At 42.0% G+C, this 26,120-nt stretch overlaps 1 protein-coding gene across 1 annotated transcript in view; it reads left to right on the top strand.

The window, feature by feature from the left end:
• The window catches only part of ATP8B4 (ATPase, class I, type 8B, member 4), a 95,730-nt gene that overhangs the window by 18,048 nt on the left and 51,562 nt on the right, over positions 1-26,120 (top strand). Inside the window, 4 exon segments of the mRNA XM_015411779.1 lie at positions 513-574; positions 7,653-7,672; positions 7,675-7,721; positions 8,678-8,752. Coding sequence (XP_015267265.1) covers positions 513-574; positions 7,653-7,672; positions 7,675-7,721; positions 8,678-8,752 — 204 coding nt within the window.

Here is a 26,120-nt window from a genome sequence, read left to right as displayed (position 1 = left end):
TGGGATAAAAAATTTAAAAATACAAAAGTATAAGTGAAATTCATAAGTAGAGCTCATTTTCACTCTGAGTATTCTTTCTTTTTAGACTTTGGGGACAAATTGCTTAATTGTGGCCCTGGTCACATGGAGCATTAGCCGCGCTAAAGAGATGGATGATAGGCGGATTTTCCGGGCGCGATCATACCGCAACATCTGGGAAGCGTAGTGCTCCCGTGGCTAACCCGCGGCTTCCCGCTGAAGAAGTGCGTTAACAAACTAGTACCTCCAAGGTACTAGTAAACGTTTGCCACGGGCTGCCTCCAGAAACCTGTGGTGTGATTGTGCCCGAGCGCGGCATTCCCCTCTGGTCCCTCGTTTATCCGCCGGCACCGAGGGAAGGCCCTGTGGTGTGCCGCTGGTGCGTCTGATCGCATAATCGCGGAACAAACTGCGCCGAGGCAATTAGCCACGCCTCCCCCCCCGCGATATCCGGCCCGTGTGACCGGGGCCTGTGTGTGTTTCACCACTTGCAGTTTCATCACAAGAGCAACAGCCAGGTGAACAACAGGCAGGCCAAAGTGCTCATCGATGGCAAGTAACAAGTGTATATTTGCAGCTCTTCCATTTATTTACTTATTTATTTTTATAAAATTTATTTTTACCCCTACTTTCTGCCCTCATATGGGCCACCGAGGCAGCTATGGTCCAGTGTGTTGGACCCAACTGTTTTTACCAGTATCCATTCCCAGTAAACATGACTGTTCAAACACCAGAAATGGGACATTTAAGCATCAAAGTAGTGTTCTCTTTGTTGTAGGTAGCAACTCACTCCTTTAAATCACAGCTTCCTCAACTGCTTAAGAAAAAAATTAATGGGACTTCAGAGTTATTAATTTTGTATTCTTGAGAAATATAGTTCTACCTCCCTAAGCCAAACTTAGTGAGTCAATGATAAGCATTAGGCTAGTTGATGCAATTGTACATACCAATGTATCCCATGCCCCACTTTCCATACTGGCAGTTCCCTGTCACACAGCAGCAGAAGAGGTAAAAAACCCCCCCTATAACTGACTGTTGATCTACCCAAATTATTTTGCCTAGGGTGAAATCCAGCGAAGGCTTACCCTGGTGGGTAGGTGTATATGTTGACATATGACAAGACCGCACATGTTCAGTGGATGCGCAGTGTTTGCATTATTAAGCTATGGCTTGCATATGTGAAACAATAGAACAAATTTAGAGTCCAGTGGCACCTTTAAAGACCAACAAAGGTTTATTCAAGGTATGAGCTTTCGTGTGCATGCACACTTTTTCAAATACATTTTCAAATACATGTGAAACAAATCAAACACCACAGGCCAAGCTCAGTCATATCCCCAGCCAATGCGTTACATGACACATCGTTCAGAGGAAGCAGGTTCTCACAACTGGATGTTGAACATTGTGCTATTGAGCACCAGAACAATGAGGGCAACACGTTCAAGATGTGAATGAGCCCAGAGAGTATGAACATGGCAGTCAGCAGCTAGCCTACCTGTCACCAAAGATGCCCTTGTTGTTGCTCTTCTCGGTAATGCCTTGACATCGAAGCCACAGCAATATGTAGTTTTCATTAGCAACACAGGTAAGTCCTCTAAGCAGCAATAATGAAAAGCACCTGATTCGTTAACTTTGGTATCATCATATTTGCAATTAGATCCAATATATTATTAATATTTATTTATTTATTCCATTTATACACTGCCCTATCACACAAATGGGCTCAGGGCAGCTTACAACACGCACTCCATAAAACAATAAAAGCAATAAACAGTGGCACGATAAGAAAATATCATCAAACCCCATGCCTCATATCAGGTGAATATATGTGCTCCAGTGCCCAATAATATTATTTGACAGCAGGCACTGAGAAAGGAGCCATAAACAGGGGAGGCCAAAATGGCTGAACATCCACCACCTCAATCAAAAGCCTGGTGGAAAAGCTCCATTTTAGAGGCCCCGTGGAACTGCAATAGGTCCCGTGGGGCCCTGATCTCAGGTGGAGCATGTTCTGCCAGTTTGGGGGCAAGGGTCGAAAAAGCTCTTGCCCTGGTTGAAGCAGATAAATAGGGTCCAAGACAGGAAGACTGCCATCTTGTTCTTTCTGTTTGGATCGGAAGTTTGCCCCGGGGCTAAATAACGTGCGGTTGCGCTATCAGACCTCCCGTGGAGGTCCTGTGGAGGTCCCGTGGGTAGGGGGAGGTGCCGATCATAGGACAATCCTGCTGCGTGGCAAAGAAGCAGCGCGATGTGGCAAACGGGTTTGTGGGGTTTTTTGTACACCAAAGTATGCGCATGCTTCGTTGGGTGCTTGTGCGCATCCATGGAGACTTGGGGGGAAAAAACCTTTTTGCAAGGGGACATGGGCGGGCGCCGGATGCCACCAGAAATGCGATCAGACGCCTGCCCTTGCCCCGCGGTTACCGGAAACTAGCAGGGCTCTTTTTGTAGCAGGGACTCCTTTGCATGTTAGGTGACACACCCCTAATGTAGCCAATCCTCCAAGGGCTTACAGAGCTCTTCTTACAGGGGCTACTGTAAACTCTTGGAGGATTGGCTACATTAGGGGTGTGTTGCCTAATATGCAAAGGAGTCCCTGCTACAAAAAGAGCCCTGCGAGGTACTAGTTTTTTACCCCGCATCTTCGGCAGGAAGCCTCGGGTGAGCCACGGGAGCTCTACGCTTCTCAGATGTGGCGGTGAGATTGCGCCTGGAAAATCCGCCTATCTTCCGGCTCTCTAGCGTGGCTAATGTTCCATGTGACCGCAGCCTGAGTATGCAGAATCCTGAGAAACACCACGTGGCTGGCAACACCATTGCTCTAATGCAGTAAACTTTATAAGGATGATTTTGTGTTCACCCTATCAGGTCAATGGCTCTGATGATAACTGTGCCTCTCTGCCGGGCTCTTAAAGGTAGCTTTCTATAGTTTGTCTATATAGCGGTGGACCAGGAAGACATTCAGTTAGTCTGTTTGTTATTGTTCATATATGCTTTGAGAGAAGGACCTCGATGCAAAGGATGGTTGTTCACAGCACTGAAGATGATCTTTCTTTAAATGGAATTCTTTATTTTTAGATTGTTTCAAATAGAATGTTTAGCAATAAAGGAGCCAGTGATTGTTTGAAATTTAATTTGTTTGAAATAGGACTTAAGATCATAAATGTAGTGTTAACATTCTACAGCTGTGTAGGCTGAGGCTGGTTGCCCAAGGGGGCCAGGTAGGAATTTTTCACTATTACCCATGATTGGCAATGGGGTGGTAGTGTTTTCGCCTACCTTACACTGGAGCAGTGGAACAACGTGTTGGGGCGTGGCTGTTAAATAGGTTGGTCACTTTGGCAGAATAGGGCAGGGATAAGGAAGCGGAAAATGGTGAGCACCTTAAGCCGTCCCGTGTTTTGGGAACTGGGGGGTCTTCAGGAACGGCCTGCGGGCGATTAAGGCCCTGGCAGTGAATGAGGATTCCCTCTGGGAACCTCTTGGGTAAGCTCCTCTCTGCAAGCTGTATGGTTTCAGGGGTAGGCGCTCCTGGGAGGCTACCAGTGGCTGGGCTGCTGGTCGCAAGCCAGATTAATGGCTCAAGACCGGGGTTGGTGGCTCGCCCACGTATTAGACAAGGAGGCTGGTCAGCCTGACACCTGCCTTGTCTGTTCCGCTACGTAGAAAATGCTCCCTTGCCGGGTTTTGTTAATAAACTGTATATAGTTAATAAAGTGGCCCTTGTTTGATCCAAACTGTTATCCGTCTCGTTATTCCGACTGTGGGGGCAAGGACTTCGATGCAAAGGATGGTTGTTCACAGCACTGAAGATGATCTTTCTTTAAATGGAATTCTTTATTTTTAGATTGTTTCAAATAGAATGTTTAGCAATAAAGGAGCCAGTGATTGTTTGAAATTTAATTTGTTTGAAATAGGACTTAAGATCATAAATGTAGTGTTAACATTCTACAGCTATAACAAGCACAGACCTTTAAAAATAATTTGTGTATGGCTGTGGTGACTCATTCTCTTTCGTTGTGTGAATTTTGTGTCATGCACAGATGAGAAATTCTTGGGTTCATGATTGCTAGAGTACTTGTTGGACATCCAGAATTAACTGCTGAAGCCTATCAAGTGTAAACATAGTCACAAATCTGGATTAGCAGCTCCATGATGTGTGAAGGCTTTCAAACTGCCTGAAAACAACTGCTGGAAGCTTTCTAAGTGTAACTGTGGCCCAGTTTGCTTTTTATGTGACGAGAAGACAGTTGTGGGATGTAGTGTACCAGCATAGTCTAGGGAGTAATTTTTTTTTTAACCTAACATGTCAGAACAATTGCTAGAACACTGGTGACTGTGATGTTCGTAGGGTACTCTCCCATCACTGTATATGTTTTTTAAAGATGGGTAGCCATGGTTAGTCTGTCTGTTGCAGTAGAAAAGAGCAAGAGGCCAGGAGCACCTTAAAGACTGACAAAATTTGTGGCAGGTAGGAGTTTTTCATGGTTTAACCCTTATACAAATTTTGTTAGTCTTTAAGGTGATCCTGGACTCTTGCTCTTTTCTATGTTTTTTTTTTTTTTTTTAAGATCGCAGGGCCTTATAAATACCATTACAAAGCAATACTACTCCCTACAGAAGAGAATAGCCTGGCCAACCCTGGTACCAATGCACAAGGCTATCTTAGATTAGCCATTCAGAAACCTCAAGTGAGTTCTTTATCTAATCATCTTGGGCTAGAGAGGGCGAAGAGAGAACAGAATGTTTAAGTATGCTGCGCACCAAGTAACATTGTGATTTGTGCAGCTGCAAAACATACACAAAAGAGAACTGCTGGGTTACCCAAGAGGGATTGTGTGCTGGTGGGTAGGCACCTAATATCATCAATAACTTTCTTCTTTTGAAGGCAGTGATCTTTGTGAATAGTTTCTGGGGCTCACTCACTCCTGATTAGTCATCTGTGCACTTGATTTGGCCTCAAGGAGCATGACAAAAGAAATGTAACCATTAAATCCTATCATAGTTTATGTTCAGGCTGTCCTGTTTCCCCCTGCCCCCCAGTTCCCACTGTAATGGATGAACACACTGTGTGATGGTGGTCATAGTGCAATCTTGCCTTCCGAAGCTATCCAGTACAGACCCAAGTCTCCCTGGGCCTAGTCCAACACTAATTACTGGTGAATCCACTGCACGGTGAGACCTCCACTGAATCATGCCATGGGATTTATCGTGAAGCAGAATGGGGGGGGATCTAACCAAGCCAAGAAGTATGGGGTATGGTATTCTGGGGAGGCTGCGGTTTGGGGAGGGAACTCAGTAGGGACAGAATGCCATAGAGTCTATTCTCTGAGGCTGCCATTTTAGTGGAACTGATCTCTGTAGTCTGGAGAACAGTTGTAATTCTGGGAGAACTCCAGGCTCCCCCTGGAGGTTGGTAAGCCTAAGGCCACCATGTGAATGCCCTGAGAACTGCAGCACCTCCAGTAGGTTCACCTGTTACCCCCCCCCAATTGATAGGCTTGTTTTAAAAACTTTAGTGACCCTATCAGTAACAAACCATGCAATCTATCATTGCTGGAAAGACTTACTTTCAAGACTCTTCAGATTTTTTTAAAAATGAGGGGAGTAAAAAAACCCCAACAACCCTAGGAGCTAGGTGGAGTTTACTGCAACAGATGCAGGTTTCTCCTCCAAGTGAGAATAAAATGCAGAAGAGACGAGGTATGCCAGGCTCATGGTATACCGGCTGTAGATGAAAATGCTGCAGCTGGATGCTTTCCAGAACAGCATGTACTTGGACTGCTATTAAAGAAAAGAAGACCTTCAAAAGTGTGAGATAAACAACATAGTTACATGGTAGTATAGGGCATTTTTCACAGCTAAATATTTAAATTGTTTTCCACTATGTAAAACAAATAGATTAGCAAAAAAAAAAAAAAAGCTAAAAAAAGTTTCTTCCCTTTTTTGCTTTCCTTTTACTCTCTTCAGAAGATTGGTGCACAATCTGAGGTCTATTGAAGTACCTGAGTAGATATACACTAAAGGGAATGATGCATATCATATTCTTATGTTTTAGCTGTTTGATGTCCTCTTTTGATTATGCTGGGTGTTTTTATGCAGAGATTGGCCAGCAAATATTTTAAATGAATACATAATATCTTAGGCTGCATCTCTTGATTTCTTGAGACGTTCTTTGTCTAACTTGCATATTGAACCAAATGATTTAGTCATAATGCTTAATATTTCTATGGCTCTTCCTTGAAGACCCTAAATTGAGTGGAATGGTGGCTTAAAATGTTTTAGATAAATAAACAAACTGGGCAAAGCACTTGACACTCATAACCCAGGACCAACAGTTATTATTTATATAGTGTCATCAATGTGCATCGCCCTTTACAGAGTACAAGAATTTCTGCCCTGAGAAGTTTGCAATCTGATATTAGACATGGGAGATGACAAAAGGGAGCAATAAAATATTTTGTTTGTTTTTTTCTTTGCGATCTGTATATTTAATTTCTTAAGTTCTATTTTTAATAAGTCTGGGTTACCATGTCTGACTCGGAAGACTTTGATTTCAACGATGAAAGAATCCAGAAGACTAAGGAGATAGAGAGTAGAATTGTATAACCTCTATAATATTTATTCAACAGTTGAATAACAGTTGATAGAGTATTGTAGAACTTTAGAGTTTTAGTAATTTTGTAATTAACATATGCAGATCAAACGCAGTTTTATATTTAAATGTTTTATATATATTATTGGTACCCTTTTGTATTGTTTGTAATTGGGCTGGTGATATACCGAATAAACTGACTACTACTACTGATTTCTTTCTTTTTTCTTTTTTATAGTTAACTCTCCTAAAGAGGAGACAATTTTATTGCTTTAAAATTTTCAGAAAGGGGGAGGGTATATAGCGGGATTAAGAAAAGTGGTGAGTGGTATCTTAATTAGTAAGTTAGTCTTTTGTTAGTAACAATAAATTCTTCAGCTTCTTCTGTGTTTGACTGATCGTCCTTCATCTTGACCTGTAAATAACAAAAAAAAATTAATAGTTTTAGTAGTGTCCTTTTGGGTTAATACAGTCCTTTAATGTGCTCTCCGAACAAATCTTCAAGTCTTGGGGTTTTTTCCTTTTACATCTCTCAAATTATAAGATGGACCTTTAGCTGCTCCTTCTTCTTCCGGTTTCTTGTCCTCCCTCTCCGAGCCGCTGTCTTCTTCTCCGCTCAATACCTCCCATTTTGCGAGCTCTGCTTCTTCCTCTGAACTGGCATGTCTCTTCAAAAAGTCTTGAGCTTTGAAAATGGAGTCAATCTTCTCTCTTTTCTCTTCAAATTTGAAGACGTCCTTCTGGAATCAACCATATATAATTGATTTGATGGTTTTGCAAGAATTTATAAGCTTTCCGCTTCATACGAATTTCAAATGGAACATCTTGTGCGGACACCCCCCAATCCATGTGTGGGCTGAGAGAGCGACCGCCATTCGTGCCGCCATAGCCGGAAAGACTACTACTACTGATTTCAACAAATAAATGTATTACTGATGTTGTCTACTACTGATTTCAACGAATAAATGTATTACTGATGTTGTCATCTGTGGCAAAACATTAAAATACATAATGTATACTTTTTTCCCTTTCTCTATAGGTTGCAGAATGAAAAATGGATGAAAGAGCTGGAGACATCATTAAATTGGAAAACCATCACTTTGTGGTTGTAAGTAACTGAAATTGTAGTTATCACAGATAAATGTGTCCTGTTTCACTGTTGGTCTGTCTCGCATGTAACACTCGCCATCTTTTGAACAGGAAATTGGAAGCATACTGTATGCTCCTGTAGTCCCTTCTCCTCACACCCCCTGAATTTTCACACTTCCTCCTCTGGCTGATGTCAACAATGGCGCAGTATATTTGGTGCTAATTGTCGGCATGAAGCAAGCATCCAGCCTGGTCTAAAAGCTAACCAAGGTAAGCACTGATGCAGGGCCTTCCATCTTATTGGATGCAACTGTGGTTGGTAACTCACTCCTTCTGATGTCCCCTTGCTAAGAACATTTTCCCCAAGGAGTATTTTGTATTACGCTTTGTCACTTGCACTAGATTTTGATTCTTGTGTCTTCTAGCCAAAAAGCAGAATAAAAATATGGTGTTTTTATAATTCATGTTTCTGTTATAAAAATACCAATTAAAAATAGGTTCAGTTTGGCTCTTCCAATTAATCTAGAAGAATGTACAGTAAATATGTAGCCCTTGGCTACGTATTTGATGACTGATTGTAGACTTGCAATATGTAGTTTAGCCCAAACTAACATTTTTGTAGGCAGAAGAACCTGGAGAAGACAATTTCCCTGCCTCCCCCGTCCCATGACAGCCTGAAAAATCCATCATTTGGGGCTGGGGTGCGAGAGGGAAAGCTGGGAAAACCATGCTATCAAGAGAGAAATCCATGCCCCCACAGAAATATTAGTCCAAGTCTTAACAGGCTGAATTATGTATGTGCAAGAATATACCTTTGCTTTCCCACTGAGTAAGCAAAACCAGCTCCCTGAGACTGGAGCTTTCAGTTCAAAGATGAACTGCAAAGATGTTCCTTGCAGAGTAGTCTTCCCTTGTGGCATCTCTTGTTTTAAAACTGAAGTATGGACTACACTTTAATGTTCCCTTCCTTGGTAGGCTGACTTCTTACTTCTTTCGAGCAGTGAATCGCATGGCCTCTGTTACACTGAATCTGCAGAGCTTGATGGGAAAGTTTACAATAAATTTTCATCTATAAAGTAGTCAGTACCAATGCTCCCTCTAAGCTGTGAAGTCTTGTGAGCAAAAATTCTACTTTGTGAGCTACTGGCATTAAAGTTGTGAGTGAGCGATGTGGGGGCTGTTAGGAGGAAATAGTGTATGGGGGGATATAAGGAAAAGTGAGGTACCTACCACAAGTTGTTGTGGGTTCAACTCAACTGCATCTGGCACAGACCAGTGACTGGCACCATGCAACCCAGCTAGATTCTCCCCAGGGAGAAGGTGCCAGAGTAAGGGAAGGAAGGAAAGCTGAAGACAGAGGGGAAGATAAGAGTAAGTTGGCTGGTTGATGGGACAAAGGGATGGTTATGGGGGCTTTCAGGAAAGGAAAAGAGGAAGTAGTAGAGGAACAAGATGTCCTCAGCAAGTCCTTGCTGACCCCCTACTTGTTGGGTTTTTTTTTTCTTATTTCCTTCCTTACCTTTTCCTGGAGTCCATATGTTATCACAATGTCTGGGAGAACAGAACAGGGTGTTAACTTTCAAAGTCAAACAATGTCCATTTTAAGTTCTTTAATGTTTCATAGAGGCCAGTTTGCAACCTTTTATTTTTGATTGTGTTAATCTGTCATCTTTCCTGAAACTATTGATATGTTTGTTAGGTTTTTGTTAAAGAAGTACTTAAAAAAGCTAGTGTTTGCTTTTCAGAAATTGAATTCTTCCAGACTGAGGAGGATTTACATTGTTTAGGCCAAAGGAATAGCCAGGAAACTTTAAATGGTTGGGCCAAGTGATATTTTGGTTTGGCTGAAACAAATGGCATTTTTTCCACACAATGTGCTTTTTTTCTATATAAAAAAGCACATAAATTATCACTGTAAGTAAATAATATATGAAGCCAACAAATGTTTGTTTAAAATAAAGACTGGAATATTTATAGCGCCAATGTTCCACTAACAGCAGTGAATATAATGATGGGTATGCGTCAAAGGATTTTAAAGTTAATGTGCAGTTCACTCCAAGATTTCAAAATATTCTGCTCATCTTGCTCTTACCAGCCTGTCTTTGGTTTTAAAAATCACAGTGCAGTATTTGTAGATGGTTGCCTCCCTGTGGTATGGACTCTGGTCTTGATGTTATTTAGTAAAGCATTAACCACACTGATGGTTCTCTGTAAAAGTAAGGTTGCCAACTCCAGGTAGGACCTAGAGATCTCCTGGGATTATAATTTATACCCAGACGACAGGGATCAGTTCTAAATCTAAAGTGCAAGAATGAAGAAAAAACAAATAGGTGCTTGTGGATTGGGTTGTGCAATGTTCCCTCTAAGCTGTGGAGTCTTGTGAGCAAAATTTCTACTTTGTGAGCTAGTGGCATTAAAGTTGTGAGTGAGTAATTCAGCTACTGCATAAATTAGTTTGCTCTGGAGCCCTCCTTCCTGAGCTAAGACAAAAATGTGTGAGCCAAAGGCTAAAAAACTGTGAGCTAGCTCAGACTAACTCAGCTTAGAGGGAACACTGGTCGTCGGCACCCTGTCCTGGAGAAAATGGCTGCTTTGGAGGGTAGACTCTGTGGCATTATATACCCTGATGAGGTTCTTCCCCTTCTTGAACCCCGCCCTCCCCAGCCCCCATACACAAAGCTCCAAGAATTTCCCCATCTGGAGTTGGCAACACTGAAAGACTTAATAAATAATATATTGCACAGAGAGGACTCTTCTTGTAATAGACCAGTATGTTGTTCTTAGGCTGCGATCAGACATGCCTTTAGATCCGACTTCGAAACTGATGTCTGACGGAACTCAAGTGCACATTTGGACTGCACCATCTGTGAGAGGTTCAGCAGTCGTTGGCACCCTGTCCTGGTCCACCCCTGAAATGGAGTAAAAAGACACCTGGGAAACTCTGGTCCTAACGCTCGCCGATTGGCCATGGATGGAGTTTCCCTAGTCTGATGACTCAAGCATGCTGTCAGGCTGTCAGGATGGTTTGCTCATTCCATCCTGACTGGGCACCATTTTTTCCCTCACTTAGCGATATGCGCATAACTGCATAATCATCCCCATCTCTAGGCCAGCTTTAAAAGCGAGCAGGAAAGGGAGTGATCTTTTTCAGACAACCAAAGTTCACTGTGAACCAAGGGGATCACAGTGCTCCTTTGAAGGATAGGTGAGTGGTCAAAGAAGAGAATTGAATTTCGGAAGTTGGAAAGCGCATGTGGAAAAAACTGCACCCTCGTTTATGCGTATGCACAAAAGGCAAAAATTAAAACCTTCTCCCATCTGTGCCATCTGATTGCGCAGTGACGGGCTGATCCTGCCGCGAAACGAAATGTCTGATTGAGCAACTCTGTTCCAAAAACCAACGGATGAAATAGGAGCACTTCCCAACCATGCCAAATGGCGTGTCTGGCCTCAGCCATAGTCATCCTTACAGAAGACAGCAAGTGTTTTGTGTCATGCACAGATAGCTTCTCAGACTCAGCACTTGTATGGAATTCTTCCGCAATGCTGTCTCTTTTGGGGTTATGTGTAGTCAGTTCAGAGGTAGTAGTCAAACCTTGGGGTCACCACCCTCTCCTCCTGTTCCCTCCCTCTCTCTGCTTCCTGGTTTGTGATAAACCATAGGTTGCTGTTCACATGTACTGGCTGCAAATAAGAGAACATATGAGCCCCCAAGGATCTCTCATGCAACTCTGAGCCATAGGTTGTCCCTGCATCTGAACGAGTTTTCTCTCTTAGACTTGCTGCTTCTGATTGCAGACTATAGAAACAGCATTGTTCCTCTTTAAACCAGTTCAAGTTATTGTGATAGTCTCTCTGTGTTTATGTAGCCATACCTTCTGCATCTCCTTGCTCTGTTTCCTGGCTCATTTTTTCCCATTGTCTTCGTGGCAGACTTTCTGGCTTGCTTTCTGTATGCAGTCCCTTCTGCATTCTGGTGTCTGTTTTTACAGTAATTGGATCTGGATTTCTTTCTCTAATTTTTAGCCTGCTGCTGATAATCTTAGCTGCCTGGCACATTGTAACCACTTTGTCTAAATTGAGATCCGTGTTTTCTAAAAGTCTGTCTTGCGGCCTTGGTTCTTTCTAATGCCAATTGCAATATGCTCTCTTCTCATGGAGTCGGTAAACTGCCCATAACTGGTGCTCTGACTCACTGGCTTCAAGTTATGTTAGATTCTTCAAGTGACTGGTCTTCTCTTGGACCCCTCTTGTGAAATTTATATCCACCCTCTCACTTTTCTTTGGAATGCAGCATTGCACAACCGTATCATGGCTTGCCCTCTCAGTCTGGCTTGATTGCATGCTATTAAAAAACAAAACAAAAAAACACCAATTGCTTCTAGTCCTGCAATATTTAGTAATATAGCTATGATTCTGCTGTGGTTCTTTAGGGACCTTCAGAGGCTCCATCTCTTTAGTACCCCACATTCTTCCCACGTTTGAACACAGTGTTTTCTTTAAATACCATGTTACTGCTGCCCTGCTCAGATTAATTCACCTGGAGGCAGTCTTCAAATTTAAAAAGTGCAAGGTATTTTGCTCTGAACCCGCCAAGGTGGCCTCTTACTGTGCTAGCTGAAACCAATTCTGTGGGCTCAGACATGCTTGTTCTTTCTGCCTACCATATCTTTATACCACTTTTCTTTCTGAGATCAGCATACATGGCTCTCCCTCCCTCTTTTATCTTCACAACTCCTCTCTAAGAGGCAGGTGAGACTGGGGGTGTGATCACATGAGCAGTTTGGCCAGACAGAGCCACCCCTCCCCTCCGGATCAAATGGGTGCGATTAAACACGCACCTCTGGCTCCTGTGCCCCAGTCATCCCTATCTCACACTAAAATGACTCCCATGAGGATTAAATAGCCACTGACAAATTCCAGTGGCCACCTCGGTGAGGTGCTTCCATGGTGGGTTTCCGGGCGTCTGATTGCCCAGGTGCACGATGGAAATGCCTGAGGGTCCTGAAAAGTACTGGGTTTGCCGCATGGAGGACTCAGACGATGACATGCTATAGCACACGTTTATTGTACTTAACACAGACAAAGACTAACTCTAACGGCCGGCAGGCCAACTATATACATATCCACCCAGCAACCCCCCATTCCCATTGGAGGGTTTGAATGTCCCACCAAAGTGGCTATTCGTTGGGGTTGGGGGATCCAGGATCCAAGGTTTCCATTGTTCTAGGATCCAAGCTTTTACCTGTGTCGCGGACCCCTGGTGGCGGTCCACGTCCATGGTTGCAGCACATTGCCAATGTATCACGGCCCTGCAGTACTATGATGCTGGCTTAGTGGCCGCTGTGTGATTGATGCAAAACGTCCCAAACTCAAGCAGTTTATTTAGAGCTGATATACTGCTGCGGCAAACTGCTCCTGTGACCACAGCCTGGGAGAGTATCATCTACTCTCACCAAGTGACCTTCATGGTGGACTAGGGATTTGAACATGCGTCTTCCAGATTCTGGCCTCTATGCCACAATGGTTTCAATTTCTCAAACCTCGAGTTCTTTAATTTTATGTATTTATGTATTTATTCAATTTATACCCCGCCCTCTCCACCGAGGCAGGCTCAGGGTGGCTTTTTCTTCTGACAGAAGTGATTCAGTTTGCCAGTTGAATAGATAATCTGGATTGGTCCCTGCTAAAATGTAACTTGGGGGTGTAGAATGGTAGAGTATAGCCCAATCTCATCAGATCCTGGAAGCTAAGCAGGGTCTATACTTGGATGGGAGACCACCAAGGAAGATCTTGCAGAGGAAGGCAATGGCAAACCACCTCTGCTTAACCATTTACCTTGAAGACCCTGTGGGGTCACCATAAATTGGCTGAGACTCAATGGCACTTTACACACACAAGGTATCACTTGCATTAAAGAGTGAATTAAATATCATGTGCTGTACCTCTTGCATGTCTTTGGTTTTGATCCTACTTTTTCATAAAAATTTTAATGCTTGTGTGTGTACACATTTGCAAACAGTTTAAATACCTCAAGCATCTGATGGAGAAGACTTAAGAATTTTAAGTTGTTCATTTGTGTCAGTGCTTTGAGAAACCAACCAGCTACCTGGCATGATGGAATCTGGGAGTCTTTTCTGGAATTCCCCCCCCCCCGCTATAAATGTTTATTATTTCTGTTTGTTTGTTTTTAACATATCAAGAAATATAATAACTGCAAAACAGTATACAAAAACAGTTAGTCATCAATACAATACAAATTTTTACAACATACATCAACAGTCATAACAAACTAAGTTAGTACTAAAATATGATGTTCCTTCCTGATGGACTGAAAATAATTTTGGGGACTTCATTTACAGATACAGATACATAGAAATTGCCAACATTCGCTGGATTATGGAGAAAGCAAGAGAGTACAAGAAAAACATCTACTTCTGCTTTGTTGACTATGCTAAAAACTTTGACTGTGTGGATCACAACAAACTGTGGCAGGTCCTTAAAGAGATAGGAGTACCAGACCACCTCACGTCTCTTGAGAAACCTGTATAAGGGTCAAGAAGTGACAGTTAGAACCGGATATGGAACAACTAATTGGTTTAGCATAGGAAGAGGAGTACGACAAGGATGTATATTGTCACCTTGCTTACTTAATATATATGCAGAGTACATCATTCGAAATGCTGGCCTGGATGAATTACAAGCGGGAATTAAGATTGCTGGGGAAAAGATCAACAACCTCAGATATGCAGACGATACCACTCTAATGGCAGAAAGTGAAGAGGACCTAAAGAGCCTCTTGCTCAGGGTCAAAGAGGAGAGGGCAAAAGTGGGCTTGAAGCTCAACATCAAAAAAACTAAGATCATGGCATCTGGCCCCATCACTCCTTGGCAAATAGAAGGGAAAGTCGTGGAAGTAGTGACAGACGTCACGTTCCTGGTATCTCAGATCACCATAGACTGTGACAGCAGCCATGGAATTAAAAGACGCCTGCTCCTTGGGAGGAAAGCGATGGCGAACCTAAACAGCATGATAAAAAGTAGAGACATCACCCTGCCAACAAAAGTCCGCATGGTCAAAGCAATGGTAATCCCAGTAGTCATGAATGGCTGTGAGAGTTGGACTATAAGGAAGTAGTAGATTCTTTTGAACTATGGTCCCTTGGACTGCAAGAAGATCAAATCAGTCCTAAAAGAAATCAACCCTGACTGTTCCCTGGAGGGCCAGATAATGAAACTGAAGCTGTCATAGATGCAACGAACATGAAATTGAGCAAACCTCAGAGGACGGCAGAAGACAGGAAGGCCTGGCGTGATCTGGTCCATGGGGTCGCGAAGAGTCGGACTCGACTGTGCAACTGAACAACAAAAGATGGATTCCATTAGCAAACTTTCTTACATTTCAGTATTCTCGCAAATGATTTGAGGCCCATTAGAATACAATTTTTGCAACTTACCAAGTCGATAGTCAATGGGAATTTTGCCACTATCATCAGCAGGCTGCAGTTCCCCTAGAGATGGCAATGGAATGCTAAAAGTTTTATATAGTATGATGTGTTTCACAGTTTTCCATGAGATGTCCTGTGATTTAAATTAGGTCTTTAGCTCCCCCACCCCCCCTGAATTGCTGACCTGACTGATAAGTGGAGATATTTTGGTATGAAAAAATATACAGGTGTGTGCTAGATGCCACAGAACAATACAATAACAAAAGAGACTAGATTCAAGCCATAACATCATTTAGTTTCTGGTAATAAAAAAACAACCACTTATTCCTTCATAGGAAAAATACAAAGGTTGATAAAATTTCACATAGCAGTCTGCTCCGGACTCTCTCAGTCTATATCACTCTAACAGTCCTGTATTCTCAAAAGCAGTCTGCTCCAAATTCAATCAATCTGTGTCTCTCTTTCAACACTTTTCTCAGGAACAAATCCTATATAGGAATCTTACATTCAATCTTACATTCCAGTTGACACATTCATTAATTTACTTTTCTGTTAATCTGTTTTGGGCAAGGTCTCCTCACTTATTTCCAAGTGTGCTGCTGCCGCCGCCTAAGTCAAATGGATCCACTAGCACCCATCTGTATATTTTTTCATACCAGACTATGGATTGAAGTGGAGATATTTTGCCATGAGAATCGCAAGCATTACAAAAGTCCTGTAAACCTAATGTCTATATCTTTTTAGATTTAGTTTGTAGCAATTTAAATTTTATTTGGCATTTTTGTAGACATTAAAATGTTTTCCTTGGGGGCCTCCAATAGAATAAATCAGCCAGGCAACAGCTATAATTCCAAGTGTAGCTGATGACAAAATTACAGGATATTTTTTTCATACTTTAATACTTGGTGGTTGTGTTTTTGTTCCAACTTCAGATTTTTGACTGTTGTGGTAGTCTGGTTTTTGCTACTTCTGACAAGTTTACATATTTTGCATGACTGTTGAGCCATATGGTGGGCACAGCGTTGGAGTAACAAGAGCCCTAGCAGGAAACATCCTGTATCACGTGCTCATCCTGACAGCACACCATGCAACTGAACAGCAGGTATCTAAAAGATGAGTGGTTTAGAAAATGGAGCCAGGGACTGTGCCCACTTTAGTTATGTACTCTCTAGCACAGGGGTGGCCAAACTGCGGCTTGGGAGCCACATGCGGCTCTTTGACACATATTGTGTGGCTCCTCCCGGCAGGGTGGCTGGAGAAGCGATGGGGAGGCATGCCTCCTTGATCAGTCTTCCCTTCCCCAGCCAGTGTTCCCCTCCCTGGGTAGGGTTGATGGGGGGAGCAGAGAAAGAAAGCAACTTCAACTTGGAGAAGGCATTTGTCTTTTTAAATCCCATCTCCAAGCCAAGCTAGCCGGTGTGGGGGCAGGGTGGGAGCTTAGAAGATGCATTTAAAGTTAAAGTGGCATTCTTTCCACCACCCTCTCCCTCCCTCTTTCCACTTTCTTTCCACATTTCTTTCTCTGTCTCTTTCTCCCCTCCGTTCCCATCTTAAGTTATCAATTTAATGTTAATAAAAAACCAAATTTGCATATTTTCCAATAAGAACGTGTGAGTAATATTTGTTTATGTCTTGCGGCTCTCAAACATCTGATGTTTATTCTATGTGGCTCTTACATTAAGCAAGTTTGGCCACCCCTGCTCTAGCATTTCACAGGTGGAAACAGGGGCATCCTTGTAACCTTGTCTTCTCGTATACCAAAGATTGCTGCTTGACTCCTCTTCCCTCTCCCAGCCATGATTACAAATTCCCAAAGGCTTTGTTCCATCTGTTGTATAGGCTTCTACTGCAATAGCCTGTCCTCCATTGATTTATAAGCCTCAGATCTCTTGTTACAGACCCTGGTTCAAGACTTCTGGGCAGGGGTCATTTCGTAGAAAAAGAGGTGCAGGAGTTCATTAGCATAACTCATTAGCATAAATTATTTGCATATGCCATGCCTCCTGACATCACCGGAAGTGTGTCAGAAGGCAACACCCACCGCTCAGGCTCCACTGGACTGTTTTGGATTGCTAGTTATGGGAGGGGGGGAACGTGCAGAGGAGGGAGAGCTTGTACCTGAATAAAACTTGGTCTTAAAGGTGCCAGTGGACTGTTTTGGACCGGGGGGAGCTCTGCAACTTACCTGGCTGCTTCTTGCTCTGAGTGAGGGCTGCTGGGAGCAGGGGGTGGGGCTTGTTGCGTGTGCCCGCCCCCTGGGCTCTTTACTGCCGGAGCTCCGCTCCTGTGTGCTCCTGCAGGAAATGACCCTGCTTCTGGGGTATATGTAGAAAAGTACCTCTCTTCCTTACAAAGAAGAGCAAGGGTGTATGTCACACATGATAAATAATTCAGTTTCAGTGCACTTCAGCGACTGTTTGCAAGTGGGTTTTGCCATTTCACACAGCAAAATCCCATTGCAAAGTGCACAGAAAATGAATTGAAAGTGTGTTATTTAGTGTATGTGAAAGTGCCCTTGCAAGACTGGTGGTACATGGGATAGCTGGATGGAGGTAGGGGTAGAGAGTTGAGCTTTACTGTCTTTGTGGTAGCAACACTGATGACAATTTGCTTTCTTCCATTGTGATAATTCCATATAGATAGCTGCAGGGCTATTTTTGGGCAGGAACGCACAGAAACAGAGTTCCGGCTGGCTCCCAAGTTGGCCACGCCCAGCAGGAACTCATTAGCATAAAAGGCCACACCCAACAGCAGAAACTCATTAGGATTGGCTACAATAGGGGTGTGTGGCCTAACATGCAAAGGAATTCCTGCTACAAAAAAGGCCCTGGGTTTTGACAACAAACAAGGTAAACAGAATAACAAGCAAAAGGTGGGTGTGGCTGGATAACCACACTTCTGGTAACATGGGGGTGTGGCCTAATGTGCTAATGAGCTGTGCTGTCAGGGGTGTGGCCCAATAAGCTAATGAGTTCCTGCTGTTGGGTGTGGCCTATTATGCTAATGAGTTCCTGCTGGGCTTTTTCTACAAAAAGAGCCCTGGATAGCTGTGTTAGTCTGTAGCACCAAATTAAAACAAGAGTCCAGCACTACCTTAAAGGCTAACAGTTTATTCCAACATGAGCTGTCGTGAGTCTGAAGTGACCTTTGACTCAGGAAAGCTTATGCCAGAATAAGTTTTGTTGCTCGCTGGACTCACATTTGATTTTATTACACTTACTCATAATGAAATTTTACTTTGTATTTTGTATACTATTGTGTTAACTGGTAGAAGTTTGCTTATTGGCAATTCTGGGGGAAATTAATTAACTGATTCAGGTGGGGTAGCCATGGGTCTGAAGCAGCAGAACAAAGTTTGAGTCCAGTGGCACCTTTAAGACCCACAAAGCTTTATTCACGATATAAGAAAAGATTAAGAAAAGACTAAGACAGCATGATTAGTGTTTTAAATGCATTTGGTATTAGTCATAATTAAAAGAAGAAAACTTAGAATGGGAGGAAGGGAAGATGAATGATAACAGTAGTTCGGAAAGTTTCTTCCCCCCCCCCTCCCACTATTTCTTTAACGTCCACCTTAGACATTCTTGTTTGCTTGTTAGTTCTGTTTTGTATTGTGGAAGATTCTAAATACTGAAAGTAACTAACTATTGAAGTTGATAGTAATAACCATATTTGTATATATGTAAAGACTATAAAACAAGAAATAAGGACTTAATAGTTAAGAAGGTTTTTGGAAATAAAAATGAGATAGGTAAAGTATGAGTTGTGATTAAAAAGATATAAGTAAGAAAACTATTATTGTGTTGGTGAAGTTAGCTAGCATGGTTTTCAGAGAAGATAATCAGATAAAGTATTAAAGGTTAAACACGCGAATTGGCGAAGGGTATATTATTAGAATGTAGAAGCTAGAAAGTAGTAACGTAAATAAGTAATAAGCTCATAAAAATGGGAGTAGAAATTAGGTGTTGAAATTATGTGAGGATATGAAGATAATAGGCGACTATTGAAAGAGAATAGGTATTGTTTAGAAATAAAATGTTTTGAAGAGTTTTGGATTAATTTATTGATTAAAGGTGTTTGTTAAATAGGTTCTTTTTATTATTTAGTAGATTGAGGGAATAGAAATATTAGAATGTAATTCTAAAGTGTGTAATGAAAATTGTATGTGAAAAATTATTTAATGCAGATTAATTGAATGTTGTTTATTTTTTGGTTGGAAGTACATGATGATTTATAGCATCAAGAGAAGAAAATAATTAATTTGAATTAGTTAGGTTATATAGAAATATTTTAGTGAGGAAAAGATGAAGATGTCTCTTTTTTGTCTGTCCTTTGTGTCTGAAAACCCAATAAACATATTATAAAAAGAAAAGAAAACTCCATGGCAATGATGGGATTTCAATGGGAGCTCCCAGTTTCTAGTCTGACATTTTAACTGCTATAGCCACACTGTCTCTTGATAAAGTGAAAAGCGTCTATGCAAGGATGATATGCACATTTGTGAAACTTCCCTTAATTTTAAGGGGAAGAGGATAGTGATTTTATGGCATTGTGTCACATGAATTGCTAGTTATTTCACTAACCTGTGCATGCTCTTTGATATGCGTGCTGATGCATGTATCCTTGAAAACCTGACTTTAAAAAAACAAATTTTTTTGCTGAACATTTGAAATGGTGCGGAAGAGTCCTTAAAAAGTGATAAGCATTCTACCTTATTTTTCACATTATAGGGGAAGTTGTCTGTGACGTGCCTAACAATAAGCTGAATAAATTTTCAGGCGTTCTTTCCTGGAATGAAGACAACCATTGTCTTACTAATGATGAGGTGCTGTTGAGAGGCTGTGCGCTGAGAAATATTGATTGGTACTTTGGAATGGTTACACAGAATGCAGGTACACAAAAATATTGTCTATCTCACTTCCCCAATAAAAATAATTGCCCAGGGCTTGCATAAAATATATTTTAAAATGTCCAAAAGTCATAATAAAACTGAATTTTATAGTGCTTTACAGTCTGAAAGATTATAAAAACATCTGACTCAGACTTTGATGGATAGGAAAAAACCCCAATTTAACCTGATTGTGGAAAGCAGTGGCATTCTTGCTATGTATAAGATGGTGATAATAGAAGAATGTACTTTAGTTACTTATTATGTTGAAGGTTTAAAAAGACATATTGTTGCTATTTTTATAGGCCTCGACACTAAATTGATGCAGAACAGTGGTAAAACGAACATGCATAGATCGACTAATTGAACACTTTAGTCTTGTGGGTAAGTCGCTGCAGTAGAACCATAAAAATCCAGAAGATTTTGGGTTGGGATCTTAACTAGTTTGCAGTGAACTGCATGGAGAGATGCTGGATGGTCTGTGATTGGGTTATATTTTTGGAACAGGTTTTTCATAAACAAGATGGGTGTCATTCAGTGCCACACCACCCCAATCTGCTACAAACGTTTCCTATCTGACCTGCTCGCTTAGACTCACTCAGGATTCCCCTGGTGACTGTCACCTTGGTCATTCTTAAATGATCCTACAAATCCCTCTTTTGCTCTTGGGACTGACCAAGGAGGGGAAGTGGGGAGGAGGTAACTTAAAGGAACTATTTTTATTTATTTTATTCAAAACATGTATTAGCCTCCTTTCTACCTTGTGGAACAAGGCAGCTTACAGTATACATTAAACAAAAATTATTTTAAAAATAAACAAAAGACCACAATTTAAAGTCACAAATTAGGACTGCCAATAAATAAGAAACTAAATTGGCCAAATGCAGTCTGTCTTCAACTGCCTCCTAAAGATCAAAAGTGGGGGGCGGGGACACTTCTCTGGGGAGGGTGTTCCATAATCATGGGGCTGCCACAGAAAAGGCCCGCTCTTTGGTTGCTGGGACAGCCAGGAGGGCCTCTCCCTGTGATCTTGTTTATTCTAAAAGGCGTTCATTGTAAATAGGGGGGAAGCTTGAAAATAACTTGTTTTTGAACCTGTACGTTTCTTGACACTCACAATTCATGAAATTCTGAAATGTTGCATTTGGGCTGACAGTGAAACTGTAGAGGTTTGTGGTGACAACGAATAGATCACTGATTCCCACCCACCCACCCCCGTCCATCTCTTTGAAGCCTTGCCTAGAACTGTGCAGCCCCACCTCATGAGGAATGCTGCCTACAGCGCTGAGCCTGCAACTTACTAATGAGTTGGCTTTTAGCAAGGCTACTTTGTCAAGCTAAAACCAAATGTTCTCTTTTTGATTATTGTAGAAATCATGGAGCTTTGTCAAGTTTCATGACAAATTCAGAAGTGGAGCTTTGTGTGAAGGCAGAACCCTTCATGAGAGAGAAGCAAAATCTGTTCTCAGAATCATTTCCACTTGCATCCTTCAAGTTTATTTGTAGGCTTTCCAAACAGCTCTCCCTATACAGTTAGTAGTATTCAATAAAATGATGTAGAAAAATGCATCTTGAAACAAACATGTGTAAGAATACTTGCAGTAAGTACTCATTGTGGTTTTTGTTAGTTAATAAAACACTAGGAGAGAAATGTTGCCAGTTCCTCACATGTTTGTTTAATAGAGCATTGCACTGATGTTAGGCCAAATTCTGAAATCTGTGCTGTAGACTAGAATTTGCCACTAGTTCACTGCCTCTAGTAGGTGGCATAGAGCGTTACATCACCCCTGAGGGAATTTAAGGAGACAGTTTGTCTTAGGAATGCCTCCGAGTCTATCCTGGCAAGCACAGGAGATGTTTAGTGCCAACCCCATTCAAGGGGCCAGGGCAGAAAGGGTGGGAATGCATCTCTTCTGAATACTGAGCTATGGGATTTTGGTTCTGTTTGGCCTTTGAACACTGTGTGTGCTCCCCACTGCATTTTAAGAGTCATAGGCCTTTGCACAGAACTTGATTACCTCTAGAGAGCAGTATCCACATTTTAAATTTTGTTGGGTCATTTCCTCTCCCCAGGGAACCCTCTGAACTGTCTAGTCTGTGATGTGTTCGGGTTTTCTAATGGACAATTCTCAATACTCTTGTGCAAACTAGAAGTAAAAAAAAAATGTTGTCCCATCTTCCCTCCCAGGATCTCCGGCCAGTATACATCATTCTCCCTTCCTTCATTTTACCCTCACAACATTACTGTGAGGTAGATCAGGTTGAAAGAGAAATTGTTGGGCATGGGCTATGAAACTGACATAAAACTGATCTGAGTGGTGTACATACACCCTCTGTCTGCAACCCATAAGAGGATGATGCCAAAGGAAATTAAGTTTTTGCTGCATTCAATGAATAGTGTGTAACCTTTGTAGATTACCTGGACTGAGTTAGAACTTTGGTTTTTTATTCTTCCTGTGGAAATTAGTTGGGAAAGAACAGGGGGATAGTAACTCCTTAAGGCACATTTTTGGGCTTACTGTCTTGCATAAGACCTACTGTTCCAGGATAACTATCTAGCCCTTTTAAATACAGAAATTATGTTCAAGAATGTAACAGCAAAAACATGCTGAAGTCTATGAGAGGAGAAATAAACAACTCAAAGAAGTCTAAATTGTCTGCATCCAAGGTATTTAGTTCCCTGATTCAAATATTTCAAAAATTTCAGAATAGGATTCTTTATTTAAAAAGTATAACGCTTCCTATGGTTTCAGGTTCCCTAGTTAAAATGTGTTAGAGTTATAACACAACCAAGTGGCTAGATGGAATCAATGTGTATGCCGAAGTGCTGAAGATTGATCAGACATGATTTGGCACACTGAGGGCAAGAGGAGGAGGAGGAGGCTTGTGTAATTCTTCCCTCTTTAAATTGCACTCTATTTCTTGATTTTTGGTATAGATGCTTTATGTGTGTTTGTCAGTCTTGGGCTTCCAATTTTTCTAATGTGGTGATAATGTGGTGATAAAGCTACCTGCAGGCTGTGGAAGGTTGGTAGTTCAGCAGTTCGAGACCCGGGTGCCGCATGATGGAGTGAGCTCCCGTCTCTAGTTCTAGCTCCTGCCAACCTAGCAGTTCGAAAGCAAGAAATTGCAAGTAGATAAATAGGTACCACTTCCGTGGGAAGGTAACAGCGTTCCGTGCGCCTTGGTGTTTAGTCATGCCGGCCACATGACCACGGACACGTCTTCGGACAGCGCTGGCTCTTTGGCTTTGAAACGGAGATGAGCACCGCAACCTAGAGTTGGATTCGACTGGCTTTCGAGCAAGGGAACCTTTACCTTTACCTTCTATGTCTGAGGCTCTAGCATCAAGATTTTTGTGTTGGGATCTCTGATATGTTGGGGAATAAATTATAAAACTCCCAGAACCCTAATGGATGGTTCAGAGTATCTACAAGCCAGCTGGCAGCAAAACGAGAACCTTCCTTGGATTTACAACCATTTTTGGTTTTTAAGAGAAGGGAAACACTGGCTCCATGAATCCAGCAGAGCGAGGGTAGAAGCTGGCAAATCAAGGGTAGAGCCTGGATGGGCAACTCCTCTCCTTGCTTTACTTGAGCTGCCACCTTTATGCCATTATAAAATTCTGTTTTCTTTATCTGTTGGCTTAGACCAGGTGTCCCCAACCGTTTTGAGTCTGTGGGCGCCTTGTAATTCTGATACAAGGTGGTGGGTGCAGCCACAAAATGGCTGAGACAGAAGGCGGAGGCAACCACAAAATGTCAGGGAGTAAAGTTATGCCTAACTCTAATAGTAACTCTTGGACATTTCAGATGGATGCTTTGTTTAACGGGATGCCTTTTAAAATGAACATAACTGTTTTGAAATCTTTTCTTGCAAATACGTGACCTACCTTCAGTCACTCAGTCAAGGTTCCTGTGCTCTGGTGGCAGCTGCTCCCAAAGTAACATCTTTACAAAACTGCTCAGCCAGTTAGATCTCCGAAGGCCGATCAGAAGCCCTCCTGGGCAAAAGCCCCATTTGGCCCCATCTAGTTTCTAAAAACAATTGGTAAGCCCCAGGAAAAGTTTTAGCGGGTGCTAACGTGCCTACGGGCACCATGTTGGGGGTCCCTGGCTTAAACATTCACCTAATTTATGGTCACACAGATCATAGATATGACTGTGGATCTTTATCTTGCACAGATAAATCTGAGGCAAAAATTGTCATTTTGAGAAAAAAGAAAATTTATCACTTCTGCTATTCTCATTTCAGATTTTTGGACTTTTGATATTCATTGGAATTGTTCTAGCCATAGGAAATTCAATTTGGGAGCATAAGGTTGGAATCCATTTCAAAATTTACCTGCAGTGGAACAACGTGGTGAACAGTTCGATATTTTCAGGGTTTCTATCATTTTGGTCATACATCATCATACTCAACTCAGTTGTGCCAGTTTTCGTTATATGTGAGGTAAGATGCCAGATTGTGCTTTACATTGCATGTCAGTCCTGAAGGGTGTAATCCTACTTTCCTCCTGAAGAGGTCAGCCAAATAGGGATACTTCTGCCATACCCATAGCATTGCCACATACACATCCAGCTATGGTTGCCTTGGTTGGTGCCAGTTCATAGTATTTAGGTTTCTTTTTCAATGGACTTCCAATTCTTTTAGCTACTAGAATACATGCTGGATTTTATAGAGACAAGTGTTTATCAGCAAGATTTGTAAGCATTTTGATGTTTTGTAAAAAAAAAGGTTTTTCTCAAAGTTTCAGCATATCAGCCAAAGTTTTTAAATGGATTGTGATCTTATTAGCTCCAGTATAACTGACCCATTGTTGGGAGCAATGGCACACTGCTAGTTATGACTGTGAGATATACCTGCCACCATTTTACATTTTAAATTTCTCTTTTAAAACAGAGAGTTTTCTGGGGTAGAATGAAGTCCATTAAACCTTCCTCTGTTTTCCCCCCCTCAAATTCTGAAAATGCCAAGCAGTGGATAATATTGCTTCCTGCAATTGCATTTGGCAGTTGTAAGCCTCGCCACAAATTGTCAATGGTGTTGTGGTGAGCACGGCCTCTTTTGAAATTTCCTGCTGGCTCATCTTCAGTTATGAAGACTTTTTTTTTTTAAGTTTTCAAGTTTGAAACACAGGCAGAATTTCAGCACCAAAAATACCCTGTTCCTCTTTTTGTCCGTGCCTCATTCTGATCTATCCTCTGACAGTGACCTCTTCGTGGTATGCCCAGGATTGGACACTGCAGAGGTCCAGTTCTCAGTGGTTGCCATGAAGCAAGCCATGTTTTCTCAGCTGCCATTTCCCTGCAGAGTAAAAATGCTGACTTACCCTACGAGGCTGATGTAAATATTTACAACACTTTAAACTCTGTGTGTTTTATTATCGGGATATCTAAGATATATCTGGTGCTAGGGGAAGTATAGGCCCTAAAACACTGGTTATTGCCCTTTGTTTGGATTCGATTGTGGATGCATAAAGGTTTTCCACTGGAAAAACTAATGTAGAAAAGGGTTTTCTAAAGGGAAAAGTTTCAGATGAGATTGTTCTTGAGCCTTTGTCTTCAACTGGTAGGATGGCTTCCAAAACGGGGTTGAGTCTGACCACTAGTGGGTCATATCAGCATGCACACCACCATGTCATCAAAGTCATTTTAATGAGAAAAAGATGCACAGAGAGAACAGAATAGCAGAGTTAGTGGGAGTGGGGGAGGAAGAAAGGGAGGGGGGATAGGGAAGAGAGGCGACGGGTGTACAGTGGTAATGTTAAAAGGGGTTCCCAGCTCCCAATTTCTACAAGAGGTTCTGAGTCTCAAAGATGAAGACTTCCCCCCCCCCATGAAGTTGCAGCTGACTTACGGTGACCCTGAGTGGGGTTTTCAAGGCAAGAGACATTCAGAGATAGTTTGTCTGCCTCTGTGTCACCACCCTGGTATTCCAGTTTGAGAGCCAGTTTGGTGTAGTGGTTAAGCACGAGGACTGCAATCTGGGAGAACCGGGTTTGATTCCCCACTCCTCCACTTGCACCTGGCTGGATGACCTTGGGCAAGCCATAATTCTGGCACAGCTGTTCTTGAAAAAG

Source organism: Gekko japonicus, unplaced genomic scaffold (assembly GCF_001447785.1).
Source record: "Gekko japonicus isolate JY-2015 unplaced genomic scaffold, Gekko_japonicus_V1.1 scaffold266, whole genome shotgun sequence".
NCBI lineage: Eukaryota > Metazoa > Chordata > Lepidosauria > Squamata > Gekkonidae > Gekko > Gekko japonicus.
This window is presented reverse-complemented; position numbering and strand designations above follow the sequence as displayed.